Here is a 21,725-nt window from a genome sequence, read left to right on the forward strand (position 1 = left end):
CGTGTATCATATCCAGGACCCTAGCTGACAGCAAGGAGGTCTATCCTCAAACCAAGAGACATCATTTCTCAAGAGCTGGCAACCCTACTGCTTTGAGGTCAACGGTTGGGCTGCACAGCTGTGATTCGTCTTGTGTAGCTACTAGCAAGACCGTTAGCGTCTGCTCTCTGCCCGGCTGTTGGAGTACCACGGCAAGCAGAAGGTACACATACCAAAGAGAAGAACCGTAATTTTTCTGCTGCAACTGCCCCTGCAAAATAGCTGCGTAGGTGAATGAAGTGAGAACCAGTCAGCTATTTATGTAGCTTTACATGCTAACTTCTGCTAATCGGCTGGAATCGTACAGAACAGAAGCACATTTGCGATGCACAGAAGCCTTAACTCTTGCTTTTCTGCAAGGGGGGTGTGAAGGCAAGGCTCTGGGACTGAGCCTCTGGGACCGAGGCCTCTTCCTGTCACCCTGTGAACCAAGTGACCTTAGCCTTTCTCTCCATGTCTCTCGCTCTGACTCGATGGTGACTCAGAGTCGGCTCGTCGCCAATCTCTCGCCCACACACCACTGCCTGCTCTCTGTCCTCCTCCTTATCTCCCTTTCTCTCTCCCTCTATTTGTCTGTCTGTCCCTCAGCCTCCCACCCTCTCTCTATCTCTCTCCCTGTCTCCTTTTCACTCTCTCTCAGGTTAGCCTAGCACTCGGGCGTAATGGCAGACAACCGCAGATCTATATGCAACTCTCCCTTACTTCTTTCGATTAATGAGCTGATTAGCGGTGGCTCACTGCTCAACAGAGAGCAGTGTGGGAGGCCTCACTGTGACAGGGGTCAGGCAGAGCCAAGGAACAGCACCCCCCACTGGCCAGTCTCTTTCTCTAACATGTCAGAAAGCCATCTGCCTGTCCCTAATTCAAATGACTTTCTAGCATGGACTGTGGACTGGGATCCGGTTCCAAACCTTACAGGATACTTGGTTCTTGCATTAGGTACTCCAGCACTGTGGGTCACATTCATCCCCGGACCTGAAAATGACAATCGCCGATAAGCAATCTCCAACCAGGTGTAGGACCACCTGAACGGGAAGCAATCGCTAACCTTAGAATGACGGCAGGCGAAGACTCGGATCCCCTCGCTGCCCGTCGTCACTCTTTACAATCGGCTTAAATGCATTTTAGGGTAATGTCATTAGGGCGATGACAACACTATGTAAAGGGCTAATAAATTAGCTTAGGCCCCCAGGCTCGAGTCCAGGGATCTCAAACCGTTTTGCCGGAAATCCAATAGCTAGCAAAGTTTAGAGCTGGAAGATGATGTCAGCCACAAAAGTAAATCAGCACGCGGAGGATGGTGGGGGGGGGGGGGGGGGGTGTTACTTAGTGTCATCCAGTGAGAGAACTTCTTACAGATTTAGGTATCTAGCTTTGAAATTTTAATTGAGTTACGTGTACTGGTCCTATAAATGACCTGGCGGCTGACTTTTGTATTTAACCGTTTCCATCCTCTGCGGTTTTGGTCAATCTCATCTACACCCCCCAACATTATAGTGTCTATTCCTTCCTCCTAACAGTCTGTCACATGGTTCTGTTATGAAACCTTCATTATTTCTTATTATTGACATCTTTCTGGGTATATTATGGTGAACTTACATTGCATTTCTTTGAATAAGCGCTGAAATGGTTACATTAAGGTTATCATTACAGCTATACGACCACATCCGGTTGCGTGACATGAAGGCGATTCTCGGCCCATGCAGGGTCCCCGAGCAGTGGGCCATCCCTCGTGGTTCACACCTGCGTAACTTTCGGCCTGAACCACCTGGAGATGGCCGAGGGGGAGGTGAAGACACTCATCATGGCTGAGCTGCAGAAGATCCTGCCCTGCCTTCCGGAGCCAACCAGCGTTGAGGTCCGAAGATGGAGGTACTCACAGGTGAGGGGGGAGGGGGCCAAAAGCAACCCGTCTAGGTGGGGTTAGGGGATGGTTCCCCTGTGCCTCTACCCTCTGTTCACATCGATAATGGTGTTGGCTCACTAACGGGCTGTATCTGTTTGCTTGGCTGGGACACAGTATTTCTCGGCAGAAGTGCACGCATAAAGACCTTCACTGTTCAAGACCTCACTTTTGAATGTCACTTGGGTGTTTAACGCGGCCAAAAAACCAACAAAGGATTTTTTTCTACCTGTAGTTTTTCATCTGCAGTATGAACTAGATCGGCTCACTGCACAAATGTCATCTGTGCCCACATACGGTGACGTGGCAGTGATTTCTGGGGCTTTTATACTTTAAAAGTTACCAGACAGCCCGCATTCCTTTGATAATGAAAGCGGAACATGCTGCGATCGTACCGAGCAAAGGGAGAGAATTCCCGCCCCGGCGTGTCGCAGCTACAACAGCTCTGGGATCGCATGAGCTCCTGCATCCGCGCATGCAAGGATACCAGTTTCCGGGCGACGCTCCCTCCCTGAAGGGATACCCCCCCCAGCCGTGAGAAGCTAGATGACACGGTGGGTGTGTCTCCTCTGTCCTCTGCTCCTACGCCCCCCCCCAGACAGCTGTGACACTCTGCCTTTCCCACACAAGGTTCTATCACCACCCACAACATCCCCCCCCCACCCCCCCTCCGGGCCGCCGACGAAAAGCCATGGTGGCGGGGTCAAAGGACGCCAAACATCTGTGTGACACTCCACACACCCTGCCCGCCGGGGGGAGGGGGGTGGGAATACCGCGATCCCAGCAGGGGGCGCCTCTCCTCATCATTTACTTGTACAGAAAGTGAGGCTTAGGTGCCAGTGATAATGCGAGTCTGCCCCTATCCCTGTATGTGTTGATGCGTCGGGGGCTGATGCCTCAGATTTCGGCCCTTTCCGAAGGCCAGGAAGGATGCCTCCCATGAATATTGGGATTCAGCAGTAACATAATGAATTTTATTGTTGGGGAGGGGAAATCTCTTTCATGCCGCAGATTTAAAGCAGCCTTTATTTCGTAATCTCTGACGTCTCATCTCAGCTACAAAGGGGCACCTATCTGTAACATCGGTATCTTCCGTGGAGCAGATCTCCAGTCTTTGCCGTAACAGGCTTTCTCCACTTACAGCAGATGTGAGAATGCTCTGTGTGCACCCCCCAGTGGGTCTCGGCACTCCCCCCCCCCCAAAAAATACCAATGTTGGCCTCGTTAGTATCATTAGCTTCTTGGTTCGATTCCTAAAAATCGCATTTATGTACAAGTTAACTTGGGCTGTAGCCCAGGGGCTCAAGTTGTAGGAGGGCCACAGTTTTTTTCTGGTTGTTGTAGCAGTTTTTTATGCTGTAGGTTGCTCTCCTAAACTAGACTCTGACTATGGGGTTTAAGCTCAATAATGGACCCTTATTTCCTTCTGCAAGCAGGTGGAATTTGGTTTGCTTACATTACCCACTGGCCAGGTCGTAGCAGACACAAGGACCCAGGCTGCCTTCACTTTAGTTCCCACGCTGATAAAACCCTCAAGCTCTCATCAAACCAGGTCTACTTCCCCTTGTCTGATTGGCCTCAAAGATCGTGGCTGGTGACATCCTCCTCGCTTTCGTGTGGCTTTCACGCCAGCCTCATTACAAAACCTCCTCGTTCCAGCATCCTGACCTCATCGACGCTCCGGCACCTTCCTTCGTGTATCCCCAGCATGATGCGGTCACGCTCTCCATGATTGGCTCCTGGTACTCCGTATCTGGGTTCCACCACGGCGGTGGCTGCGTGTCTTTAAGGCTGCAACACCTGACCGCCCCTCACTGTCTGCAGCACTGATCGTTTAATTAGTTTGCGATGGCGCTACACTTAATATCTATCGAAACAGGCCTCGCTCCATCCGCGTCCAGCTACCGACGGGCAATCACGTACACGCGCAGTAAAGCTGAGTTACGGGACAGCGGGGCAGATGGGTCAGATCCTCTAACATCAACTCGCCACTACAGAAAACCAAACAGTCTTTTCTTGGCCTGTTGTCAGCAATCACATTCATCAATTGATTTACAGAGAGATTACCATTTAAAGGGAAAAACCTTAGGGCAAATAGTAACAGATAGTCTAACGACGCCTATTAAAAGCTCCAGGAAATGGACACTATTTCCCTACACTACCGAAATGTACCTCGATGTTTATCTTAAACGTCTTGGGGCAGCCGAAGCCATTGAATCGGGCGTGCACCAGCATGGAATGTGTTTACTTGAAGAAGTCATTACCGCACTAAATTTTCGTCCTGAATTTAAACATGGCCGGATCCCGCACGGTATTGATGGTGAACGCTCGGCCATTCACATGATCGGCGGTCAGCCAAATACACCCACCTCCCCTCCACCCTTTGATTCACACGTATTAAATTTACCCTTGGATTGCATTGCCAACTACTGAGTGATAGCACAAGGCACAGGAGATTCCCAGCCACCCTCCCAGTCCCGGCCCGGCTGACTGTGGCCGTTAGCTGAGCGGGCCCAGATTACCCACGCTGAATTTTATTCATGTCTGTCGCGTCCTGAGCACTGGCTGTGTTTCTGTACTTAACAAGCCTCTTCAGTTATTAAAAGCTCTATATTCGGCAGCGGCGAGCGTCCATTTTCCAGAACAATACCAGATGGGCCGGTCTGGGATCACGCAAAAGCTTCTTTGAGGACCCGGTTTCACGGGACTCCCTGTCAGCATCCATTTCAAATAAAATGCGGCTGAGAAAGACCGGCGCCGACGCTGGCCAGCGAGAGGCCTCCGGACGAGGAACCCTCCGTGAGCCGGCTTGCCTCCCCGCGGCTCGGGACAGCTCCGCCCATCCTGGTGCAAAATTTTGGTGTAGGCGGGCACGGGCGGTGCCTGCGGGTCCATGGCTGAGGCTAAGGGGTGCGTCCTGGCGAGGGCAAGATGTGCAATTGGCAAGGCCAGCATGTAACACCCCCCACCCCAGGTTGACAACTTGTACCACCCCCCCAGGTTAATCACTTTTACCATTACCCCCCCCCCCCCCAACTCCAGGTTGACACCATAACAATCGATAACTCCCCCCCCCCCCCCCGATCAACAACTTGTCACCACCCCCCCCCACCCCCCCCAACCCTGGTAGCCATGGGTCTCCTTATCCATGCTGGCTGTCTCCGGGGAGCAGGGGTTGGAGGGGCATGTGGTTGTCTAGGTCCCCACAGGTGTTTCGCACATAGCACTGACTGAGACTGACATGGTAGCAGACAGGCACCCCAGACTGGTGACCTGGAGGAGCGCTTCCCCCGACAAGCTTCCTCACTATCGCCGGCGCCCGCATCACTCCCTTGGCCATATTGCCGTGAAGGCTGCAGTGTGTCATGTGACTTGGCGCGCCAACAGGATGTCCAGCTCAAACACGCAAACGTACGCACCCACGCCTGTAGGAAACTGAGGAACTCAGCTGTAGATGGGTTTTAATGATTAAACATCACTTCAATCTAAGAGCCTCTGAAAATGGTAGATATCCTATATCCTTTACATAATAATAAGATGTTTCACCCTTAGCTTCTACAGAATTGGACTGAATCATCTGTGAATGCAGATAAATGTTGGTAGGGGTGTAAGTAAACAGATTTTAAATATTTTTAGATTGTTTTGGCATTGTGTGACTCTTGGATATATACTGATGGTGTTTTTTTTGCACCCTTGTAAATGAACTTATTTCACAAGAAATGAACATATTTTCACGGGGAAAACAGTGAGCATATAATGACCGTAAAACAAAACAGCGAGTGGTGGTGTTTTGTCTGGGTTAAAGTGAGCGGCTTTCTGCCTGCGCTGCAGAATCTGCTCGTTTCCGAAGAACTCCCGGAGAAGCGTCCCGAAATAAACGTGCATTTCGGCGAGGCGTCTCCCACGACATCGGGGCCCCAGGCTTTCGTAATTATTTATCTCTCGGCATCGTTCCTGGCGGTGAGACGAGCTGACTTCTCTGCCCTATAACTGAATGCCCCCCCACCCCCAACCAGATTACATCAGAAGTGTCTCCCCTGTCCCGGGACTGTCTCACTCCTCTGGAAGCCTCACCGTGTCCCTCCTCACCTCCCCCTCCTCGCTTAGGGAGCTTAGGGCAACTTTTCACATGGTTCCCAGCAATAATCATGCGCTGCTTCCCTTAAGAAAGCCTAGCTGTTGATCTTCCTCACCAGAAGGGTAGGGATCTCAGTGTTTCATAGAAACATAGCTATACGGGCAGCCAATGGATTAGACCACGGTCATCTCGCAGACTTTTGAATCTGGACCAGATGATCCACTTCTCCCCCGATCAGCAAATTTTGTCTGTGGGCATTTTTTTCAGACACATCTTGGTTTCATGTTGCTGATGGAATTTGGCCATCAGGGAAAAATATTTGAGGTGCCAGAAAAATACTGGGTTCTGCTGGTACTGGGGAAGCTGCGATCCTTTTGCTATTAGCAAGGCAACAGCTGTCATCGCCATGGTGATGCTATCTTGTCGGTCTCCTCCCCATTTAGGTGGTGAACGTGGTGGACGGCAGTCTGGGGCAGATCACTCTTCACCTGAGTCCCTTACTGGTGTGTGGGGGCGACGGATTCACAAACTCCAACTTCGATGGCTGTATCGAGTCAGCACTGAAAGTTGTTGAGATTCTGAAGTCCTCACTTTGAAGATTGGGGGGTTCAATCTGGAGGGGGGGGGTGGGCATACTCATGGATGAAAAGTGGTACAAGTCACCAGGATATCTGTCCTGGGAGGGTCATTTGGTTCTTGCTGGGTCTGGATGTCGGAAAAGGACGAGATCTTCATGAAACATGACTTTGACGTTAGGGTCATTGTCGTCAACCTCGCAGTGACACTTTCACCCTTTCCTGCAGTTCCTGCACATGTGTCTTGATGTTTCTTCATGCTTGGAACATGTTTGAAAGTCTCCATTACATACTGCAGCATGCGTCACCATGAGGAGGGGGTGTGGATTTGTCAGGGAACCCCAGTTGGTGTCAGGGTGCATTAGTGCTTAAGGCCTGCCAATGATTAGGTGAGTGTTCTCTATGTCTCTATCACACACAACCCAAAAAATGATATGAGAGTTGGGAGTTCCTTCTACAGCGGGAAGTAGGTTCCCATTTCAGTGGCATCCCATCCAAGGTGTCCCCAGCCCGTGCCCTGTGATGGACCGGCATCCCATCCAGGACGTCCTTTTATAAACAAATAAAATAATCTGACTGTGTTTCAGTTATGTGCAAGGCTTTCTTCCATGGAGATGTGACATGCAGAACTTGGTTGGTGTTTGAATAAAGGTACCTTTGCCCATAAGTAGCCTTAGGTAAAGGTACCTTTGCACATATAAAAATATCTGCATCCGAATGTGTTATTAGATTGTCATCGTGCTGCAACACTGGTGATCATCTTAAATCCAAATATCAGCTTTGAAATCTGAAGAGATCATTTCTCTGAGTCTTCACTCAGACGTTGTGACTTTGGACTCCCTGGTTGATCTCTCAGGAGTTTCACTCAGAAATCAGTGTTCGGAGACAGCCAGGAAACCCCAGCCATGACAACATATCCAGTGACATCATAATGGGGGTTAAGTAACCTATGCTGACCAACTAGGCCTCGGCCGACTGAGGTTCAGCGGCAATAACGGGACGCATCAACACTAGCGAAACACGACGGCGCTCGAACCCTTGCGAAGCCATCCCACCAAGACCCTGCGGCGCCTTCGCGATGGAAGACGGCGACCAACATCTGTGTCACGCGCTGCGCAGGTCACATGCAGCCAATCAAGGGAAGTAGATTCGTTTGTGTTGAGCGTTGCGATGGAAAATGAGCGGGGGTTGTGGTGGGGGGGGGAGGGGCACAGCGAGAGAGAGGCCGCACGCTGTAGGCGATGCATAATTCATATGAGTCGCCCGTGAGAGAGAGACGCCCCCCCCCCCCCCGCGCCGTAGCCTTGCCACGCCGTTGCGTCAGCCGGGTGGTTTTCATTAATACGCTCATTACCAGCTGGGGGTCTTTGATCTTTTTTTAGAAGCCAATAAGAAAGAATTGGTTATGGGTGAATGATCTGTTGGGTGCTGGGGGGGTGCCCCGGGGGGGTGGGGGGGGGGCTGATTGTGATGTGTTTTAAACCCCGTGTGCTGCGATAGCAGGATGACCGTGCTCTTGTAGGGACGGGCCTTGATCGCCAGCTAAGAAGCGGCGGGAGGATTGGGTGCGTGATTGGTTAATGCAGCCCCTGTATTCTGTCATGGCGGCCCATTTAAAAGCATACTTGCTCCCATCATTTACAGCCCCCCCCCCCCCCCCACGAATCCCCCCCCGATCCATGTGATTTTTCCAGTTCTTTCAGAGGCGCCACAAAGCCCATGTTGACCATCATCGTCAGACCCTCCCTCTAATAAACCCTCCACTGGCGAACAAAGAGAAGCCACCGTGCTTGTCGGGTTGGGGGTGGGGGGGGGGGGCACACGCATCACACGTCTGACCTATTTTCGTGGGCTGTTGCAGGGAGCTCGCCCGCCTTCACTGCGCACTGTGGGGAGCTGATTTGCATTTTTGCAAAGTCACTGGCAGATGGCACCAGAGGTTGGGGGAGATAACAGGGTTCTCCGGGCCAACCGGGGGCAGGATTCAGGTCACACATGTCATGTGACTCCTGTAAAGGTGCCCCCACCCCCCAATCCCCCTCCCCCCCGCTCCCCCCTAGTGCAGTGAAAGGAAGCGTGTTTCGCAGCGTTCATGCTACTACAAAGCTCGCGAGGGGAAGCGATGAATCACTCGTATCCTTGTGTTTCGCCTCAGATGCGTCCTTTTGCCGTCCTGCCCCTTCGCCTGATAATCTCACCCTCCAGAAGAGGAAAACACTCACACACACACACACACACACACACACACACACACACACTGAGAGTAGGGGCATAGGAGACCATCGTGTGTGTGTGTGTTTATGTGTGTGTGTGTGCGCCCGTGTGTGCGTGAGGGAGCAGACGAGAGATTGCAGTGTTTAGACTGCTCATTTGATCTCAGGTCCCAGGAGACAGGCAGCCTGGATAAGGAGACCCGAGGCTACTGGATGGGGGGGGTTAGGGTGACATCACGAGGAGCGCTCTCCGAAGCAGAACAGCTCTCTCTCAGCCATCATCGATCCTGGAGAGGAAATCAGATCCTCACTTGCTGCTGGTCTGCCGTTTGAGAAGCGGTTTCTCCATATCGAACTTTTAAGGGCATGGGGGGAGAGCGGGGAGCCAGCATCTCCTTCTCTCCCGAAACGCCTCAGCGCCGAAGCTGACGTCATTCCTCCGCCTACGTCAAGCCCATTTAAAACGGGGAGATGCTCCGAGCTGGCTTCAAGGTAACCCGAACCCATACACCCACCTTTGATTTTGTTTCCTGGGAGCTGTTTCTGAAGCAGCCGGGGGTGGGGGTGAGGGGGTGCCCATTAGGGAAGTATGCCACGTTCTGATTGGACGCGGTTCTGTGCCTAGCGGTGGCAGGTCCCCTCTGTTCTGTCAGGAAGACAAAAACAGGTTCCCCTTTTTTTGTCAAAGCAGACCGCCGCCCCCCTGGCCCCATCGCGGTCGGCAGCGAGGTGACCTGGTCTGCCAACGTGCAGGAGAGGAGGTCACAGCACTGGCCAGAGATCCGGGGTCAGCCATTAAGCTGGCTTGGGAAGAAGCAGCTCTTAAGTCTTTGTTACCAAATACAGAGATGAAGTGTGGAGACGGACACGGGGGGGTTGATTTAAAAATGGATTTTTGTTTCCATGGACCTGAAAATTTTTATATTTGGAATCCATAAAGCGTCATTCAGCTTCAAGTCATGCAGACCGGAAAGTGACCAAATCCTTTCTGCTGACAGATGAACGCTCTGGTTTTAGGACCTGAAGGGGTTCATTTTGGGGGAGAGGGATGCTGCAACGCCCCCTGTGCTGAGTTTGAAGGAAGTGAGCTCTGTACGGAAAGGGAACTGTCGCCTGTGTGTGCGTGGACACACACGCACACACACACACGCACACACACAGATGTCGGCTGTGCTCTCAGGGTCCAGATATTACAGCATATGGCCTCCCCCCCCCCCCCTCTCCATTACATACAGCTCCCAGCATACAGTCTGAGGACTGAGGACCACTTGCTGAAACAGATATCCCAGAATCCCCCTTTACATTCTGAGGTACAAGCAAAAGCTCGATCATCAATTGGACTGTCACAGTCACTAAAATATTTAGACTCTAATTTTTAAAAAAATATGGTAAAACTGATTCATGTTTTGTAAAACCGCAATGGAAAGGAATTCCCTGCCTCGTGTCCTGTTCTTTCCCCTCCAACCTTCTACTGCATAAAGGTCGCAGGAGGTATGGTTGGATATTTATTAAACGTTCCTCTTTTATGTTCCTTTTTTAGGGGCGGTGTGGTGGTGCAGTGGTTACTGCTGTTGCCTCACATCTCTGGGCCAAGTGCTTTGTGTGTGGAGTTTACATGTCCTCTCCGTGTCACTGTGGGGTTTCCTCTAGCTGTTTCAGTTTCCCCCCACAGTCCAAAAACATGCTGAAGTTAATTGGAGTTACCAAATTGTCCATAGGTGTGAGTGTGCCCTGTGATGGGTTAGAGCCCCATCCTGGGTTGTTCCCTGCCTTGTGCCCTGTGATGGGTTAGAGCCCCATCCTGGGTTGTTCCCTGCCTTGTGCCCTGTGATGGGTTGGTGCCCCATCCTGGGTTGTTCCCTGCATTGTGCCCTGTGATGGGTTGGTGCCCCATCCTGGGTTGTTCCTGGCCTTGTGCCCTGTGATGGGTTGGCGCCCCATCCTAGGTTGTTCCCTGCCTTGTGTCCTGTGATGGGTTGGTGCCCCATCCTGGGTTGTTTCTGGCCTTGTGCCCTGTGATGGGTTGGCACCCCATCCTAGGTTGTTCCCTGCCTTGTGCCCAGTGATGAATTGGAGCCCCATCTTGGGTTGTTCCCTGCCTTGTGCCCTGTGATGGGTTGGCGCCCCATCCTGGGTTGTTCCCTGCGTTGTGCCCTGTGATGGGTTGGTGCCCCATCCTGGGTTGTTCCCTGCCTTGTGCCCAGTGATGGATTGGAGCCCCATCCTGGGTTGTTCCCTGCCTTGTGCCCATAAGCTCTAGATCCCCTGTGACCCTGAACAGGACAAGTGGTTACAAAAAATGCCTCATTTTTAAATTTAGAATATAGTCCTCAGAATTCTCAGTTTCTACTCTGTCATTTTGCATGTTGTACACGACAGTATCGGTTATAAGTCTGATGTAGGCATCTCTTTAATGTCGAGATGAGGAAGTGATTATCAAGTTCACTAGTATGAGTAATTCTGTAAACATTTACTGTAGCGGGGGCGGTGTGTAGACTCTGGACCTGATAATGTGATGCGGGGGGGGGGGGGGGGGGCACTTTGAAACTGCTTCCTCGCTCTGGGATTAAGAGTGTGTCTCTCCAATTGGCCGGTTTCTGAGAAAGAGGCCTGGACGGTGAATATCTGCCCAGAGATTGCAATAAACCATCGCAGGTCATTGATTGGAGGGGGAGCTTATTGTCAGGAACATGATGTGCGAGCAGCACTTGCCCTGTGTATACGGGGGTATCTATGGGACTTAAATACTGTCATACACTCACAAAATATCCCCCCTCGAGCTGTAAATATATAACCACATTGGACGTTACACCATGAAGGCGGAGTTTCCGGTAAAAGTCACTCATGTTAATATTTGATTAGTAGAGCGACCTGATAGGCAGACCATCTGTCCAATCAGATGCTAGACCTCCAGTGGGTTTTTTTTTCCATTTTTTTTCCTGTAGTCTGGAGGGGGATGATGAAATCAGGGCTAAAACTGCAGAGAGGTGGGCGGGTCATACCTACAGGACCAGCCTTTGGGTCGATGAGGTGTCATGAAAATCTGATGCGTGAAATATGTTTTCTAATGATTGTAGTTTGCGTTATACATCTGAGAACTGCATCGGCGCAATTATGTGCCTGTATTTTCGCTTCTTAACAGTCACTGGCAGTGCGTGCACTTTCCATAAGCACTTATTCATAGGGTCAGAGTAATTCTGGAGCCTGTGCCGGGAATCTCGGGTCATAAGAGAGGAAATGCTCTGGACGATACATCAGAGGGAACATACTGAGGCGCTACATTTAGAGACCCCTATTCCCCAAAAGTACACTCCAGATTGTAAGGGTTACACTTACCAACATGGTGCACCAGGAGTGGGAATCGAACCCACACCCCTGGGGGTGTGAGGCCACATTGAGCACTTTATAGGTTTAAGCAGATATTACTGGATTACTGCTCAAGAAATATCAAGATTTTGGATTGAATTATCCTGCATTGGGTTGACACCCGATTTTGGGTCGTTCCCTGCCTTGCGTCCATAGCATCCGGGAAAACTTCTGGACCCATGTGACACTGCAAAGGACAAGCAGGTGTGGAAAACGGATGGATGGAATTAGCAGGGATAATTGTTATGAGGTTCATATCACTCACCTGGCTGTTGGCCGGGTCATTCTTTACCACATTGTCTTCAGGGGCGATTTCCACCCGCCTCTTTAGTGCAGGTTTGCGGCTAATATATTACACTCGGAATATGTCGTATGTGAGGGATCTGGCTCTCACGGGAGGTTCACATGTCAGACACACAGATCGGTGAGCTCACGCCACAACATCCTCCTTATAAGGACCAACCAAAAAACGTCCCAGAGGTGGCCAGCCAATGTGCTATCATTTCTCAGGTCAGCTGACCTTGGCCTTGGTTTCGTGTGGCTGAGGCTTGTCGTGTCCCCTCTGTTCTTTTGACTTTGTGGGGGCTATTTTTTTCAGTCCCCACAAGGGGAAACTCAGTTTTATAAAAATCTGTGACTGCAATCAAAAAACTAATAAAAGTCTTGTATTTAGTTTGGTTACTTTACGGTTAAGGTTAGGACTGGGTAGGGGTTAAGGGTGTCATTGTTGGGATTAGGGTTGTTCCCATAGAAAGGAATGGAGAGTCCCCACAAACATGTTTGTGTCACTGCTGTCACACAAACGCTGTGCTTGAGTGTCCCTCTATCCCCATCTGGGTTCAGAGAGCGAGCCTGTGGCCTCCAGCTGAAGGTCAGCCAAGGTTGTAGATGCATTTCAGCACAACAGCTGAAAATGCCAATCAAATGTGTGTTTTATTCCTAACACCAGTAGAAATAATACCGTGTGTTCTACGTGCAGCTAACAGCGATGCTATTTAATGGGTAGGTGAGGGTCGTGAGTTTTGCACATGTGTGTGTGAGCTTGTCCTGCTCGTGTTTCCTCTCATAGTCATAGTGTCTGGACTTTGGTTACATCCCTTAGGACTGTCTGGGGGTTCCCAGGGACCGGGTTGAGAAACACTGGTCTAAACACATGCAGTCCGGTGAACTGGTGTCTCTAAATTGCCCTGTGTGCGCTGATATGGACTGACATGCCATCCTGGTTGCTCTCCTGCCTGCACCCTGTACTTTTCCTGGGATAGTCTTGCCAAAAGATGCTCTCACCCTTTCGTAGTATATATTTTTAGAACAAATGTTGAGAACCCTTCTCAGGGGTCCGAAGGAGGCACCCCCGCCTTGATCTTAGCACTGGGCCATCCCCAGGTCACCTGAAACTGAACCGTGCACGTTTGATAATGCCGCGAATGCCTGGCACTCGTGCTGAGTGCTGTGCTTCGATTCCCAAAGAGGCTAAGGGGCGTAGAATCCTGCACGTTTTGGACATGTAAATTCACAAACAGAGCACCTCATCCCCATTAAACTCTCTTTATACCAGAAAGAGGCCGTTATATCAGCCCTGAAGGACAGTATTCAGCCAAAAATGCACTTAATACAAGAGTAAGTCCACAAACAGCAAGGGAAATAAAAGTGTGAAAAATTACATCACTCTTTTGTACTCTCATCATTAGGACAGCGTTTCACGTGGAGCGAGAGGGTCTGTTTTCGGAGAGCGGCACAGTTTGGCCCCATTTAAACACTTCAAACATGCATTTCTGTCTCTCTTCTTTCCTGGTGTTTTTATTTTTTTTAACTTCCTTTTTTTACGACTCAGGAGAACAAGAGCGTCTTTTTTTCCAGTGCCCCTATGGCGTCTGGATCTGCCCCCTCACTGATCACGAGCATTCAGCCGTGATCTTTGGCCGAGCCTAAGCCAGATCTCTGTGGTGACCCACGGCCCCGTTCGGCCCCGGGTTCCATGTCTCCAGTACCCATGGTGCATGATGAGAAGCCCTAGGATTGGCCTGGCACTCTAACAGAGAGTCCGCTGTCCCACGATTCCACTGACGATTAGCATAGCTAAGGGCACATAACTGAAAGCTGCTGGTTGGTAAGGTACCACACTCCACTCTAGTTCAACTTCCTGCTACATAAATGTCACAAATAACTTACTCCAACATGATTGGCTCTTCCAGCACCGGCACTCAGTTCTGACCAATTGCAAACTTCTAGTGTTACTGAATGTGCCTGTTTATGCAGCTTGCGGGTCAGAATAGGGGATACCGTTGTACCTAAAAGAAACATACTTAAGCCACATACCTAGCACATGCATATGGGCAGCACGTGAAAGCCGTGAGCCATGTAAGCTTACGTAAAACCGCCTGCTGCAGAATAAACGAAGTAGTTGTGTGCGAGGGTGCTTGAGCGCGTCACTGCCTTCCTGTCAGCAGGCCGGCAGATGCCTAGGCGGGGGGGTGTAGCCTCTCCACTCACTGTTAGGCACTCCTGAGGGGCTCTCATGGCTATGGGAAAGGCCGGGGGGGTCATGCAGATATCGTCATACGTCCTCCGCCACGCCCACCGCCCAGCCTAATTTCAGACAGGCTTCACGTGCATATTTTTCCTACATGCCTACAAGCATTAATTTAGTATCATCTGCCTCCCCGGGAGGCTTTATTTCCCAACTGAGGGGAGTTGGTGTCCTCCGTTCTGTCCATGTCCTGTAGAGGGCGCCCCTGAGTTCAGTCTCGCCAGGACAGCCAACCACACGGTTCATGAAGGCCCGCCAGGCCTGGATTGGCCATCTGGCATACCTAGAAATATCCTGGCGGGCCGATGGGCTTGCGGACTGGCAAAATTTATCGTGAGGGACCCCAAAGACCAGGATCAATTTTGAATCCCAGTCCAGCCCTGGGTCCCGCCCCCACGTTCGGGTCACATGACCGCCAGTCTCGCCCAGGTGGGGGGTGTAATAACAAGGCTTGTGGTCCCGGGGATGCTCGGTCTCGTTGCCGTCTTTTGGAAGAGTGGAGACGTGTTAGGTTTCGAAAAGAAGGACAAGAAAACAGGACTCCCATTCAACTGGAAATCTCATTAGCGACAACACAACTCAGGAATAACAATGTGGTATTTGGTCTCGAAAATCGGAGACAGGAATCAAAGTGTGATGCGTCTCCCTCCATATGGTATACTTTCTTGTCATGGCGACGTGTTCTAGGTTTGATTTAAAGTCCCCCGAGGATGTTAAGACTATAACAATCTCTCCTTTTAAAACAGCCCTAATGCCTGGTAAGTAATTATTCTTGCTCGAAACTATATACTCAGACTTCTCTCCTCTCATGAAATGAGGTGAATCGTATGGTGGAGAAAAAAAAAATGAAAGTGAGCCACATTCTGTGTGGACCGTTTTCTTTTTTTTTCCCTCTCTTTACTTTTTCAACATCTTGTAAATTGAAAATAAAAGTTGTGTGAAGGCCTCGGAGGAGGAAGGCAGGATAATTTCCCAGATGGGGCCCTCACTGGCCGCTGTTTGCTGAAGGAGAAGCCCCTGGAAGCAGCATTCATGATCGGGGGGGGGGACAGACGTGGGACGTACTTCGTTCAACCCCTGCTCCACGACAGGCTCATGGGAAAACAAGTAAAGCCTCCCCAGTATCGGTTATGCAGATGTCCTCTAAGCTCTGACGACTGTTCACTCTAGGCCCCCCCCCCTCAAGTTTTATCGTCTCCAGAGCCTGACGGCACCTGGATTGTGAGTCTTTGATTTTTTTTCCTCACTTCTAACGTCATTGTTTCGCTGTACATCGCTGTGATCTCGCAGTAGATGGACCAGTCGGCCCGGGAGTCAAAGAGTCAGAGTCAGTGCTAGTCTTGGAGTCAGTGACCCCTGGCGAGTCCTGCTCAAATACCACCGTGATGGGGCTGTGCCCATTGGGAGCCACATTGGGGCCCTCAGGTCCCTGAACCTTGTTCTCTGTCATTTGTAAACCGATCAGAGGAGTGTTTGTGTGCGTGTGAGTGAGCGAGTGAGTGTTTGTGTGCATGTTTACTTGTGTGTGGGGGGAGCAGTGTGTGTTTTGGGAGGGCCGGGCAGTAAACGTTCTTCCGAATGGGGCGAAGACACTCGCCCCGTTCCCTGGCGTGATTCGCCTTAATCCGTTTATTAATTTGGTTACTACGCCAGAGGACTTGCGGGTTTATCCATATAAAGGCATGCTGTCCCAAGGAGCCCGGATTATCTGTGGTATGCCGTAACATAACAGAGAGCGGAAAACTGCAATAAATGGCAATTTGGGGAGCGTAGAATTCACGTACTGGGGAGACGTTATTTCATATAATTACTGTCCAAAATGGTTCCCCAGTTTAAACGGTGCATAACGTACGGCCTGAGACCTGCAAATATATTGCATTTAAATTGCTGGCGGATAAAAATATTCCATACTTTTTCACTGTCTTAAAATCTTGTCTTAGGTGGAAATGAAGTGTGTGACTGAGTCTAGTCTACTGTACTAAACACATTTTCAGCTGAGTCTCTAGTGCTGCTCGTGCTGGTCGTCCTGGTCTGGGGAAGCAGCCATCTTTTGTGTTACAATGGAGCTCCTGTTACAGAAGCTGTCGAGGGCGACAAGAACTATACAAATATAGCATGGAATTCGTGTCAGTTCAAGTCAATGGCTCTGGAATCGAGATGGATCAGTCAATAGGGGGTGCTGTTGTGGCCGTGACCCGAATTATGGGAGATTCCAGCCATGACCCCGGCCACGTTCTGCATGGGTGAGACGTTTGTCGTCACTGATCCGAAACGAACCCAGAACCAAACAGAAATCACTGAGCATGAGCTCAGATGACAGGTTTAGTACCTTCACCATGAACAAAAACCATGAATCACTAATACAGCATCGAGGTCTTTTCACAAATTCATGCAGATCCATATATGATTATTATGTTGTAAATGAATATGTTGCATATGAATAGTTTAGCAAATGGTTGTCCCTTTGAGCCAATAAATTTATGCTGAGAACATCAGCAATATCTCCTAATATTTTTGTATTCTGAGGTGCCTGTTTTGAAAGGCTATTTATTTATTAAAATGTGTATGTGTGTATACGGTGCTTAAAGTCGTAAGAATGGTGTTGGTACTCCCCTTATTCACGATGGTGTGTTTATCGGCTGGTATCAACAAATCATTAAGTATTCTGAATATGAAGCTATGTACGATTCCGATTATCACCTCCAGTGTGTATTAAAATAATATCTCAGAAAGATGTTTAGTGTAAGACGTCCTTGCTCCAACATCATGACAGAGTGTGAAACTGGTTGTTCTCTCATTGACTGGTCAGTGATCATCATCTTCTTCTTCTTCTTCCAAAGCATGCAGCCAATCATAGGATTCAAAGCGAGCAATCGAAGAAGTAGAGAAATCAGCCACTGTTCCTGCCTCCAAAGTCTCAAAATTCAACCTGTTGAGTGAGCGAGTGTTGGGGAGATGCGCGTGTAGAGAAGGTACTGGGAGCAGGTTTTGTGCAGATGCGAGAGCGTAGAGAGGGTCCAGCAAACAAATGTTGTGCAGATGCAAGCACGTAGAGAGGGTCCAGCAAACAAATGTTGTGCAGACGCAAGAGCATAGAGAGGGTCCAGCAAACAAATGTTGTGCAGACGCGAGAGCGTAGAGAGGGTCCAGCAAACAAATGTTGTGCAGACGCGAGAGCGTAGAGAGGGTCCAGCAAACAAATGTTGTGCAGACGAAAGCGCGTAGAGAGGGTTGAGTGAGCAAATGTTGTGCAGACGCGAGTGCATGCGTGGTTTTTATGTGTGTGGGTTTTGAGACTAATTAAACGTCATATGTGTGGGCCACCATTCGTCAGAGAGTGAGAGCTTATATTTCACCGCTCACAAGACGAGTGAAAGCAGAGCCCAGCTCTGGCGAGCCTGAGTTTCCCTGATGGTGAATTTTCACCTCCCTTCTTCTCTGGTTCGACCATGTGGCTGGAAAAGGGGCCATTACTGCCGAGCGAGCTGTTTGAAAAGCCAGACACGGACAGGGCCTCGGATGTGATCGATACTCCGGATCACGAGGCTTTTAAAGTTGGGGCTTTTTTGGTGGAAAGTCTGTTTTAAGAAGAACACAGCTCTTAACAGTTAATCGGAAAGGAGTCCACTTTATTCTCACCAGCTATGGAAACCACCAGATTTTTGGCGTAAACAAGATCAGATCTGCCACCCTTGATAGTCCATATTTTACCAGGAGCTGAAAGGGAGCAAAAATGTGGACTGTCTGACAGGGAGCTGGAAGGGAGCAAAAATGTGGACTGTCTGGTTTCCCAAGGACCTGATTGGGAAGCACTGATCTACTGTATTACTAACACGTGGTACAATTGCACCAATTCTGTCCTGGGTTCCATTGTGAAACTCTGATCTCTAAACTGTAGTGTTCCATCAAAACCCCTTTTAAGAACAGCATCATAATTGCCAATGTAAGAACCTTTTCATCAATGGCATGAATTTTAAATCTGTCACCTGTAGCCCACGTGCCCCTGAGATTCTATTCATCCTCAGCGAAGAAGCAGCTGGAAATTATGTTATGACTCTGGTGTTTCTGTTTGCAGAGAACACGCGTGGATGTCAAGCCTGTGAGCAGCCACGAAGGCAGAAAAGTGTACTAAATGCACATACACGTACTCACACACACATACAGAGAGACAGACAGCAGACAGGGAGACAGACAGACTGAGAGGCAAACAGGGAGACAGGCAGAGGTCAGACAGAAACAGAGAAAGAAACAGAGATACAGACAGAGAGACAGACAGCAGACAGAGAGACAGACAGACTGAGAGGCAAACAGGGAGACAGGCAGAGATCAGACAGAAACAGAGAAAGAAACAGAGATACAGACAGAGAGACAGACAGCAGACAGAGAGACAGACAGAGAGACAGACAGCAGACAGACAGCAGACAGGGAGACAGACAGACTGAGAGGCAAACAGGGAGACAGGCAGAGATCAGACAGAAACAGAGAAAGAAACAGAGATACAGACAGAGAGACAGACAGCAGACAGAGAGACAGACAGAGAGACAGACAGCAGACAGACAGCAGACAGACAGCAGAGAGACAGACAGCAGACAGACAGCAGACAGAGAGACAGACAGCAGACAGAGAGACAGACAGCAGACAGACAGCAGACAGAGAGACAGACAGCAGACAGAGAGACAGACAGAGAGACAGACAGAGAGACAGACAGCAGACAGAGAGACAGACAGAGAGACAGACAGCAGACAGACAGCAGACAGAGAGACAGACAGAGAGACAGACAGAGAGACAGACAGAGAGAGTCAGGCAGACAGTGCCGTTCGTGCCACAACGTCGGAATCGCGAGAGGATTGTTTGCTTTGCTGTTTATTGCATTTGCTAAATTGACTTTGTGTCCAATTTGATTAGGAACGCCTGGGTTACCCCGGGGTTACAGCATACATTACAGAGCCTAAAGATAGCAGCGCTGATGGATGGCGAGTCTCAGGCCCCGCTACTAATAACCAGAGGCTGTCAGCCCCCGAAATGCCGGATGAGTGACTGAGTTACCGAGTGAGTGCGCGGTGCCTCGCAATGACATATTAAGCTTCCCCCAAAGACTGCTTATTATTTGGAGTGGAGATACACACCAAGTCCTTGCTGCTGCGTGTGTGTGAGAGAGGACTGTGTACTTTATATCTATAGTATCCCACAGCCTATGTGGATGTATTTTTTTTTTTATCACAGAACAGGCCCCTGACATATTTCCATGAAGGATTTTAGGTTTCAGGTGGTCAGTGGCAGTCGGTTACATTGTTTCAGTATCCATCATTTCCGCGGACCCCTCCCCAGCGCTAGCTGCACTCACGGTGAACTTTGAGTTCCACATCTGGTGGAAGGAAGCGGCTGGTATTCCCAGCTGAGTGCCGATAGCTCACTTCTGCCCAGCCATGCTCGGAGGGGCAAACCCCGTTCCCCACCCTGCCCCCCTTCTACCGGCGTGTCACGGGGGGGGGGGGGCGTTGCTGTTCATGCGATGGGCCTGGCCTGATGAGGTTTTATTGGGACACACCCACACGACACCTGGAAAAGCAGAGATTGTGACTCGGCACATGATTCCCCCCCCACCCCCCAACAGAACACGCTCGCGCGGACATGATTGTCGGTCTACAGGGCCATCACATTTACTCTCATTTCGACGCGGCCCATGAATTCCTAACTGGAATCGATGCTGCTTCTGGCAATTTAACTGTATTTAAATGAAAAAAATATTTAATTGGTATGTCTCAACAAGGTCCATTTTTCATGGTTTACTATTCTGTTGGGCACATTTTCACTAAGAATGTCAATAAAAATTGAAGGAAATGTGCACTCGGTAATACATGCAAACACACACACGCACGCACACACAGTTAACCATTCTCCTGATACACATCTGGAATAAAGAGATTTCTGTTCCCCTTTTTGGCTGTTGCTGTACAGTTTGGGTAACAATGACTTTAAAAAAAAAAGAAGGTAAAAAAGGGATGTACATGCCTTGTTAACCGTCGCGGTAAGTTAACTGTCATTTTCAAACCGATTAACCATTGGGCCTCCCTGCAGAGAAGAGTCAGTCTAACCTGCAGGATTATGGAGTAAATAACGACTAATGAAGGGCCTCACACTTTCGTGAACATGTAGCCTCTAATCACGGGTGACGTAAATTGGCACAGAGAGCTTGCATGCAAACAAATTGAAGGCTATTCTGACTCACATTTCAACATTAATGGTTACTGAATGTCAAGAGTCACATACTGTAGGGGGGGGGCATCACTATGGTTTAGGGGTGACAGTTATGCATCTGCTTCCTTTCGTGACAGATATTACAAATGCGAAAGAGGTGAAGCTAGCTGACTGCTACCTAACCACTATTGCACAGCTAGCTAACAGCTATCTAACTACAATCTAACCTCTAGCTAATTGCTCACCAAGTGCTATATGCTAGCTAAGTGCTTGCTAACCACTAGGACATTGCTCGCTAACTGCCCGCTAACTGCTGAACAACTGCTATACGCTATCTAACTGCTTGCTAACCACTATCAAACTGCTCGCTAACTGCTAGCTAACTGAGTTACAGGTTCACACCACAGTGTACTAGGAGGCAGCATACACTGCGTGCCTAAATTAGATACGTTTATTAGTGATAAATACAGGCTTTCAAAAGATGCGCAGCTGGACTGTTTGAAAGGCCTCCATCCCCTCAGACTCACAGAGGCCTGCGGGTAGCTATCATAACCTCCATCCTATCTGGGAAAGCCAAGCAAAACAAGACAAGTTCCTGTCCACGGTGGCCCACTGCTGTTGGATGTGCATGCTTTCGATTATCTGCAACGGGACGCGCAGCCTGGGACACGCACACGCGCCCTTCCTGGCTGTACCCGGGCGCATCATCCTGGTGGCGGGGGGTCAGCGGTGATCGCGCCTCAGTAATTGCTTCCATCTGTCAGTACACCCCCCACCCAGCCCACTGGAGCCCCCCAGGAGCATTGGGACGTGGAACAAAAGTGCA

General features: G+C 49.8%; 2 protein-coding genes across 9 annotated transcripts in view; one reads left to right on the forward strand and one right to left on the reverse strand.

Moving 5' to 3' along the window:
- Positions 1-7,176, forward strand: part of rnls (renalase, FAD-dependent amine oxidase) — a 43,491-nt gene extending 36,315 nt beyond the window's left edge. For all 6 annotated transcript variants that reach the window (XM_048987508.1, XM_048987513.1, XM_048987510.1 and 3 more), the window contains 2 exons: positions 1,746-1,921; positions 6,464-7,176. In XM_048987508.1, the coding sequence (XP_048843465.1) occupies positions 1,746-1,921; positions 6,464-6,616 (329 nt within the window). In that variant the 3' untranslated portion in view covers positions 6,617-7,176. The remainder of the gene's footprint in view (positions 1-1,745; positions 1,922-6,463) is intronic.
- Positions 1-21,725, reverse strand: part of a1cf (apobec1 complementation factor) — a 196,629-nt gene that overhangs the window by 43,122 nt on the left and 131,782 nt on the right. The gene's annotated exons all lie outside the window — the stretch shown is intronic.

Source organism: Brienomyrus brachyistius, chromosome 20 (genome assembly GCF_023856365.1).
Source record: "Brienomyrus brachyistius isolate T26 chromosome 20, BBRACH_0.4, whole genome shotgun sequence".
Taxonomy (NCBI): Eukaryota; Metazoa; Chordata; class Actinopteri; order Osteoglossiformes; family Mormyridae; genus Brienomyrus; species Brienomyrus brachyistius.